Raw genomic sequence first — 9824 nt, 5'->3', positions numbered from 1 at the left:
AAAATTTACCACAGTTTCATGAGTATTAAGGTAAATTGATAGTGTAAGTGCATTTGCCTGTCTCTCAGAATGCTTTGCTGTCATTGTAAAAATTTTCTTTTCTACTGTTTAATCTTTACATAATATTTGACTGTTGGAAGCATAGCTGAGAATATAAAGAGAAATATTAGTTATGCATTCTGCTAGCAAACAACACTGTGTACTGCAGTGTGTTTTGCATGTGCTAATCAAATAGACACTTAGGAAAGTAAAACGCTGCCAGGCTAACAGCACTGGGTCCCAGTGAAGGGTGAGGTGCTGTTTGGACAAAACCTGAGCTCCTGGGAGCAGGATGAGGAGTTGCAGCCTGCCAAACATGCCGTGGATGTCACAGCTCCTGGGCATGAGGAACACCCCCAGGAACCAGCTCTGACCATGATAGCTGACTCTATTGAGGCAGGCAGAAGTCTTGTGGAACACCCTTGATTTGTAAATATAATAACAAATTTCATTTCTTTTAATCATCCAGGTTAATTTTACTAGAACTTACATATTCTGAAATAATTAAAAGTAGAGGTCACACTTAATATACTGAAAAATATACTTTTTTCTTTTCTTTTCACTTTACCAAGAACAGGACAATAACATTAACTGATTCCAAATTCAAAGTTTAGATACATCTGTAAACTGTCAGCATGAGTGAAATACACTGAAATCCCCCTTGGTTTTTGCTCACAATTGTAACCAAACCCATAAATCTAGCTTTAAAGGAATGAGAGTAGTGCCAGAAACCCATGCCTTGTCTACACTTAAAAGTGTTGGCTGGTATAGCTACACCTTAGAGCTGAATTGGCAAGCACAGATTTCTTTTTGGGTGTAACTTAAATCACTTTTCTCATGGAATATGCAAAAGTGGCTGAAGAACTCTGCCAATATAACGGCATCTACTCCAGGGCTTTTGCCAGTGCGGCTGTAGCTGCATGCAAGGGATTTTTCATCATTCTGACAGCTATTCTGGCAAAACTCCTACATTTAGACCAAGTCCAAGTTAAAGCTGGCATTGTTTTATACTGCAAATAAAGCAGAAGAGAAGCATTACCAGTTTATGGCCCTGGTTTTACATTATTTGAAATTGTTTTTTCTAAAGGAATGTGTGGGGCAGGATCCATGTGGTCCTTTGGATTCTTGCCTCCCACATTTGTGCTGCGTTAAAATTGCTTGGTTTTTCAGCAACTGAACTTTGGCAGAGGGGAAATTCACCTTACTAGAAAAAGATAGTGTCCATATTATTTACCCCAGAAATAGTTATCCTGATGGTTTAAAGTAAATTTCCAAACTGAAGTGAACTCCAAAAGGAAGAATCCGGGCCAAAGGACATGTGGATTAATACATCGTTCTTCTTCATTTTGCCCTCAGTTCAACAATGAATGTAAGCACATATAGGATTAATTTTAGGCACACTCATAAACCCATATCAAGTTTAGTAATCATGTCAGATATGATAATGCTCCTATTTGAATTTTAATTTAGCAGGTATTTGAAATTAATCATGTGTTCTGCACTATGAAGAATCAGGATTTCTGTCAGAAGTGCAAGTTTACACAGAGCAAGGCTGTTTGTTGTTATGCCATCTGCATTTTGTCTCCTGAACTGGATGTTAAGCCTGTATTTTAAAGACATCCCAAGGGGCATTCTTTTTCCACATAAGTACATTTTACATACTTAGCTCTTTTTTTCCCGCTAATCTCTCTTTTGCTAAGAGTGTTTTTTTGGCTTCAGAAGGCCATGCAGGGAGGTTTGCAGGGTTGTGCCGGTCGCAGTGCGCTGAGGTCTCTCCGGGCCCGGGGGCCGGAGCCCCGCAGCGGGGCCGGGCCGGGCTGGCCCCGGGGCGCTGAGGGCTCATGCGCGATCGGCCCACGGGACGGGCAAGCGCGATTTAATCGAGGCTTCTTCCTTCCTTTTGGGGAGACACAGAATGTGCCCGCTAGAAGAAGGCACAGACATCTTCTTCTGTGTTTCGGAAAGGCGAGGCGAGCGGAGCGTGGCCTCGCTCAGAGCTCACATGTGCCACAAGTAGAGCTCCATTTCCAGGTGGGTGCTCCGGCCGCCGCGGGCTCCAGAGCGATAAAAGCCTGTGAGGGAAGGGCTGGAGCAGCACTTACCCCGGAACGGAACAGGATGAGTGTCTGCTCAAGATAAAATCGTGCCATTTGTTGCGGGGGAGGGGGGTTGTGTGTTCTTTTGGATTTTTTTTTTTTATTTTATTTTTTTTTAAATACGGAAAAATAAGTGGTAGTTTAGTTAGAAGCGCTTGTGATGAGTTTTAGCTCATTACTTTCATTAGCGAAAATGAAACTGTTTGCATGAGGTGCAGCTAGTATTCAAGGTACATATATTCAAGGCAGAGGACTTGTGTGTCGTAACATCCACTTCTTCATTCTTCTGTTTACAAGTGTGTTATGTATCCTCGTAAATCATGTTTTAAAATAGTGTATATATATATATACATACATATACACATATATATACATATATATACTTATGACTATAAAGCTATGCAAATACAAAGATTTCTCTCCATGTAAATACAACTTTTCTTATAAAGTTATCCTAACTTATAAACACAAAAAAAGTTGTCATTTAAATGTGTTTGGTCATTTTCAGATTCCTCATTTAATCTGCTATATATGCTCTTGGGATAAACTGTTGTGATTTTCACAAGACTGAGCAGTTAAACAATATGTAAGTGGCTGTTCTTCAAGTTCAAAGAGCAGATCATAAGGAGGACTGAGGAACAGTAAGAACTTTCACTCCAAGAATAAGGGCTTCCATGATGCTTTCATTAAGAATGACAACATCTGTATACTTGCTTTTGCAAGCCAGCCAAAGGAAAGGTTTCTGTTAGAGTAAAGTAGTTTGCACTTCCAGTATTTCCAGTGGGGAAAGTAATTTCTTTTCTTTTTATAGCCTTGCAGCTTGCCAGAAATCAATAAGTCTGCTGAAGTAGTTTCCTCACCTCTGTATCTAGCATTGCACAACTGTGTGCTGGGCAAGTGGAGGCAAAATGATATGTAGCAACAACCCTCTTAAAACCTCCTATTATGTAATAGCCACTGCTTGGGCATTATTTTAGTAGGGTTTCCTGTAAAACTGTATTGTTCTGTTATTTGGTTTTCACTCAGCTAACAGTGAGCAGCTCTTCGCTCATGCTAAGGGAACACAGCACCTTGGCAACGTTTTTAGGATGTTCTAAGAACTTTTTCAACTGTTCATATAACACAGTGGTGTAACAGGTAGGTTTTGTTTGTTTGTTTAAAAAAAAAACAACAAAAGAAAAAACGTCCTTCAACATGGAGATATTTAAGCAGCAGAGTGGCCAACATGGTCTATGGAGTAGGAGTATATTATGTTAAGCATTTTGTCAGTACTTTTTAAAATAGTGGTCCTAGCAGAACAGATCTAATGTAGCACAATATATGTAAGGTAAAAGAACAAGTAAAAGGAGACTATTTCTTTATAATAATTAGTACATTCAGATCTCCTTCCACCAAGCCACTGTGAAATAATAAAAACTGTATACTATTTTAGATATCACCCTATTTTGTCCTACAGGTTGTGATTAAGAACAGACAGTAAGCTTATGAGTCTTGAGAACAGTATATTTCAGCAATGTAAGAGAACTAGGCTGCTGGTTATACAAATTATCTCAAAGATTTTTAGTTCATCTGAGTTCCTACTTGCAAGCTTGAGGGCAAAATACAAGGAGGAAGAAACCTGCCCACACTGAATTCATGACAAAGTTCTCATAGGTAAGAACTGGGTTCCTAATCTTATTCAACATAACTTCTTATGGCTTTCTTGTTTGATTTTAAGCTTCCAGAAAAACATCCAAACACTTTCACTGGTAGCAGTAATAGGAATGGTTCTGCACTATGTAGATATTTCTATTTATTACTTTAGTTTTTATGAAGTTGCACTGATACAAGTTTACAGAGAACAATGAATAATATAAAAAAATTACCAGACTGGATCCCCTAAAGGCGTGGTGCTAAGAAATGTTATGGGGTTTGTAATCTTTCAGTGATAAGAAGCAATGGACCAAGATTCACACTGCACAGCAGAAAGGGAGCTATTGGAACCTGTAAGCAGAATTACTATGTCTTCTACCATAAGTCCATCTGATGAAGAAGAAAATCAACCCAAAGCTGAAATTTCATGTCAAGCGAGAAAAGAAAATCCAGAAAAAGGTGACATGCAAGGTTGATGCTATCCTTTAATTTTATTTTTCATCTAGCTGTTTGTGCTGTTAATATTTTGTATCAAAAACTTTGCTTATTTATTGCAGCAGTGGCTCAAAGCTCTACTGCCATACTCCACAGAAATTAAGCCTTGATTACACTTGTAGTAATAATGTAGCAATAGTGAAACTGATGCTCATCCTGGTGTGTATATACACACACAGGTTTCCTTTCAAATGCCTCCTGCCTAAAATGTATCACAGATTTAATTTACACACCAGGAATGAAAGCAGTGATCATCAGATAGCCAGGCTTGGGACTGCACTTTCTGTGCATCACCAAATCGGAGCTTCCTGGCAATATCAGCAAGGACACCAAATTGAAGCTAATCTCAAGCAGGCAGCTCTCACATGCCTTGAAAGAGGCAGCGCTGAACACTTACCATACCTAAGATTGCTCTTGTCTGTTATTAAATAAAATGTTATGTATAACCCAAAATATATATAATCTCATCAAGATTTTAAGGCTGGAAGGATGTAATAAAAGCCACCTCTCCTAGGAAATAGATGCTTTGTAGGGATTGAGCCAAACCCCCAAGGCCTTGATAATTGAAACTGTATGGTCAAATGATTAAGAACATGTAAAAGTGGGGCCACTGAAAGAGTACTATGGTGCCTTTACAAATCTATTTCTGCATCAAACTGTTCTCCTACCCTTCAGTTGTGCTCCTTCACCTCCACTGGCAGAATGCTAGATACACTGCACACTGACTTCAGCTGACTGCCTTGACAAAGACATCCTTGATTAGAAACTGGAACCAGTGTGCCCACTGACATACAAATATTCCATTTATTTTATCCACTTTGCTAGCCTATATGCCACCTGATGAAATCCATTGTCAGTAGATTTCAAAGACTAATTATTTTAGAATAATTTAGGATATTTTTTATAAGATTTCAAAGAGAAATCACCTTTTTGAAATGCTACATGAAATTCTTCTGTAAGCAAACTCTCCAACCAGCTGTCACATATTTTTTATATGTGCACATATATATATGTGTGTGTGTATATGTGACTGTGGGAAGAGAGAGAGAGGGGAAAGGAGGGAGGTGTATAAAATATTTGTAGCTGAACTGTGCCACCAGTTCAGCTACAAAAGAAACAAAAAGAGAGAATGTGAGAATTCCTCCTTCAGCTGAGCTGGTTAGCCAACTTTGAGGTTAGGATATTCATGTTTTCTCAGCTTTCTCCTATTACTGCACAAACCTCATATTTGAGTAGGGTCAGTTTTGTTTTTGAATATATGTCTGAATTTGCAGCTGCATTGTATTATCTCATCCATTTAGCAACAAAGAAGCCTGGAGAAACATCTGACTCAAAAGGCTATTTCTTAGGGCTACTTCTGGGATGATGAAGCAAATCTCCTGCTCATATTGTACCATAGGTTACAACCTTGACATACAATATTTTGTGTCACTATGTTCTCTACAGTTTTGTATTCTGCAGGTGATATGTTTTCTTTCAAACCCTAATAGCTTTCCTCAAAGCATGTGTTCCTGTCTATTAGCAGTCAAACCACTCATTTTATGAGTCTTTTGGTCTTGCTGTTACAGCAACAGAAAATCTAGGCTGTCCTTTCACAACAAATACATAAGTATTTTCTTTCCAAATGCAAATATAATCTGAAATAATAAATATATTTGTTTTAGATACCGGTGCAACCCTAAGCCCCAACTCTTCAATGACCACTAAGGAGCTTCAGGAATATTGGAGGAATGAAAAACGTCAGTGCAAACAAATCAAACTCCTTTTTGAAATCCCATCAACCAGAATTGTAGAGCACCACTTCTCTAAATATGTGGTAAGCTAAGAAATTAATATGTAAGAAGATCATTAATTTTTATTCACTCTACAGGGGTCTGCACAGCACACAGCAGGCCTCACTACATGAAAGCCTCACCGAGGGCCAAATTTTGCAAGCCACGATCACACTGAGTAGAATCTGTTCTCACTGATTTTATGGGCCTGGCTGATGGAATCTGCATCTAAAAAAACCCTCTGACAGTCACTTCACAAAATCTGCTGCAGTGGGAAATTGTTATCAAATAAATTAGTATCTTGAGTATCCTTAAAACACAGAATATTGCCAACATTAAGGAAATTCACACAAATGTAAAAATATCTGTATATTTACACTTCCACTGAGCTAGCCAGCTGTAGCAGCTGCAGTGCATTTGTGTAACTTCCACATCAGAGGTTTCTCTTAGCACAAGTGCAGAATTCTTTGATGTTGACAAAGTTTAAGACATCCTCCAGCTAGATCGCTTGGGATTGTTCCCCTTCCCTACTTGGAGCTCCCTTAGGTGGCATATTTCTGTCATATTTTTAAGATGAAACATGAGTGTGAGGAGTGGGAACAACCAAGTAGGCTGGATTTTTGTATCTTTTTTCACAGTACTGACACTTAGTTTTTGTTTCTGATTCTGCTCCTGGCCTTCAGAAGGACTGATCTAGGGCGGGTGCCTTTTAGTACTCCTGTGAAATTCAGATAGGGATGATTTCCTTGTTTGCTACAGTCTGTGAGATCTGTAGATGAAAAATGCCAGAAATCAGCATTGCTGATACTGGGTGATCCAGTTTGGTGGAATTTGAAGCAGGTAAATATTTTGAAGACCGTCCTAAGATCTTGTTGCATGCTGAACACACCTACTTAGCTGCTGCTTTTCTAGCATACACTCCTGAGTATTCAGCTTCAGAATATGCCTAAAAATTGGTTTTGTGTAACTGCATGAGAGCAAGAGTATCATTCAGCATATGTGCAATTAAACATAGTCATAAGTCACAAACCTAGGCAAAAAGATTTATGTTACAGCAAAATTGAGCCAATTTAAATGACGGTCTAATTAAGTGCTGCTTCTTACCTTTCCCATGCACACTCCACAAATAAAAAAAGCAAGTACTTGTAAATTATTCACTTAGCTGCCCTTGATAAAATGATAGCTTAAAAAAAATTGCTCTTATGATTGTTTTAGAATGCATCAGGCATGTGTAAACTTTTCAGCAGGGAGCAGGACAAAGTATAGGAAAATGTCATAGTGCTTACAAATGAAAAGAGATCAGAGAAGTCAGCTCAAATTTAGAAACCTTTCAAGAAGTGCCTGTAAAGTTCATTTATGAAGATTAAAAGAGAGAATTTCTCTTTAAGGAAAAACAAGGAAGAGAATCAGACAGGCATAGCACGAGTACTTTTGCACCCTTCAACAGCAGCAAAGAAAATAACTGGCATGAGCAAAACCCCTCCAGCTCCTGTGTAAATCAGTGGGAACAGGTGAAGTTGACTGTGGACGTGGTCATCATCCAAGAGGTCAGCAGTCTGTGTCCTTAGCTGGTGTCTGGTGACACAGTGGAACTGGCCCCCATGGAGCTACCACAGCTTACACACCTTAGGGCCTGGCCCTTCCTCAACACCACTGTGCTTGGATCAGAACCAGAAGGGATTATTTGGACAGCACAGCACAGAACTTTGGTTTGCAGCTATTTGTCTAATACCACATTTATTATGGTCTTTTTGGGGTTAGTGAAGAGCTGAGGAAGATGTGCTCTTGAGTACTGTTAATGTGGGGCAGCACAGCTGTTAGCTGCTAGTGAAGGGCTTTGGATAGAAGATTGTTGTAGAAATGTCACTTTCTTATATTATTTAAATGTGAAGTAAGTTGAATACAGGGCAATGATTTAGAGGGGAGAAAAGGATTTGGAGTTGCTCCATCTTATTTTTGCACACACCAGATATATTGCCAAATGCTCCCTCTTCTTTCACAGCATTACTAGCACCCAAAATCCCTGGGAATGTCTTATACAAAGAGCATTTCTGAATATTATGACCGATGTAATATAGATTACATTCAATATTAAGCCTGGGAAATCCATTCAGTTCACTGAAAATGATTGATTGCAGCAGCCATGGCTGTTATAAACAAAGTACAGCTACAGAAATGCTTTGTAAGTGTTTTTATGTGCTTCAGTCTGCTGCTTGCTTTCCCAGCACCTTGCAGGATGGGATCTGTCCTGCTTATGTACAACTTATTTACATGCTAAGCCTGTCTGGTGACAGAAGTACAGAACAGCAGGAGGTGGGAATTTTTAGTTTGATGGCTGCAGATCTTTCAGGTCTACACTGAGCATGCACCATAATCCCAGACAGTAACTGATGTAGCAGCACTGCCATAGGAGCACACGAGATTACACACAGAAAATTGGTGCAGGAGTGTTTCAGCTGGAGGAATGAACAAGCACAAAGTCTTTTCATAGCAGTACCAGACAAAATCTGACTGCACTGGGGCTAGAATGGTCCCTTCTCATCCTTCTTTTTTCTCTTTGATTGTGTTTAGATGTATAAAATCATCATTTTGCAAACAGGGAGTTTTGACAGCAACAAGTCTGTAATTGAGCGGCGTTATTCAGATTTTGAGAAATTGCACAGAAATCTGCTGGAGGAATATAGCGAAGAAATGGAAGATGTAACCTTTCCCAAAAAAGCTCTAACAGGGAACTTCACAGAAGAAATAATCAATGAAAGAAAATTAGCCTTCAAGGACTACCTGAGACTCCTATATTCTATGAAATATATCAGAAGATCAAAAAAATTTATCGACTTTTTAACAAGGCCAGAGCTTCAGGAAGCATATGGTTGCCTGCGGGGTGGCCAGTACACCAAAGCTTTGGAAATCCTTTTAGAAGTCATTGGGCTGCAGGAAAGGCTGACAAGAGGGAACCCTTTTGCAATTGTCCCTACTCTCTGTGCCATCGTGGTGTGCCACAAGGACCTGGAGAACCCAGCTAGTGCCTTTGAATACGGAGAAAAAGCTCTGACACGCCTTCGTGTGCATACCAGCCACAGGTATTATATTCCTCTGTTAGAAACAATGATCACTCTGGCATATGAACTTGGCAAGGATTTTCTGTCTTTGCAAGAAAAACTGGAAGAATGGAAGACAAAGAAAGATCCCATACGGGTTTTTACCCTGAAAGAACTCGCAGTTCGGGAGTACGTACGGTGAACACAAGAAAAATTTAATGAAAGAGCAAACTCTTGAAAGAGTGGGAACTGGAAATTACCTGTTTGGCTTGCATAACATTAGGAACAATAGGAAAAACATTAAATTAAATATCTTTTATTTTCAAAGGGACATTAGCTTCTATGCTGGAATATATTACATCTACTATACAGATATGAGGAATACCTGAGGAGCGTCTTAAGGCTTTTTGAAGGCAGCTTGCAAGAAAATAATAATTTCTAATTTGGTTATTTTGAACATAGCTTATTTTATGTGATAAGTCAGAATAAGAAAATACAATTAATAAAGCACTTGGAAATGTACAGAATCAGAGGTGTTACTTGTTCATGTGGGAACTGCTTCCTTTCAAGAAGAAAAATATCTTCTCAATAGATGCAGTCTAAAGGGTGCACCTTCAGATGCTGAATATAGTTTTTTACTCCTCCTGCTGGGGCCCAGTCAAATGGCACTTTGCCATTTCTGAGGATGATGGGGTTGGTCCTGTTCCCACTGAATTCAGCTGCTGTGGGCAGGAGGAGGGAGAAGGTTTACA

General features: G+C 39.2%; 1 protein-coding gene across 1 annotated transcript; it reads left to right on the top strand.

The window, feature by feature from the left end:
* The first annotated feature begins 1942 nt into the window (after window positions 1–1942).
* On the top strand, window positions 1943–9588 carry SNX20 (sorting nexin 20). Its single transcript, XM_058845911.1, has 4 exons — window positions 1943–2070; window positions 4061–4238; window positions 5927–6078; window positions 8606–9588. The coding sequence occupies exons 2-4, from the start codon at window positions 4073–4075 to the stop codon at window positions 9272–9274; spliced, it is 987 nt and encodes a 328-aa protein (XP_058701894.1). The 5' UTR covers window positions 1943–2070; window positions 4061–4072; the 3' UTR covers window positions 9275–9588.
* The last annotated feature ends 236 nt before the right edge of the window (window positions 9589–9824 follow it).

The sequence above is a fragment of the Poecile atricapillus genome, chromosome 10 (genome assembly GCF_030490865.1).
Source record: "Poecile atricapillus isolate bPoeAtr1 chromosome 10, bPoeAtr1.hap1, whole genome shotgun sequence".
Taxonomy (NCBI): Eukaryota; Metazoa; Chordata; class Aves; order Passeriformes; family Paridae; genus Poecile; species Poecile atricapillus.
Note: the sequence above shows the minus strand (reverse complement) of the source record. Positions and strands in the feature narration are given on the sequence as shown.

Coding starts and splice junctions, on each gene's coding strand:
- SNX20 (XM_058845911.1), top strand. CDS start 4,073: ATGGACCAAGATTCACACTGCACAGCAGAAAGGGAGCTATTGGAACCT. Junction 4,239..5,926: donor AGAAAAAGGTGACATGCAAG/GTTGATGCTATC, acceptor TATTTGTTTTAG/ATACCGGTGCAACCCTAAGC. Junction 6,079..8,605: donor ACCACTTCTCTAAATATGTG/GTAAGCTAAGAA, acceptor GATTGTGTTTAG/ATGTATAAAATCATCATTTT.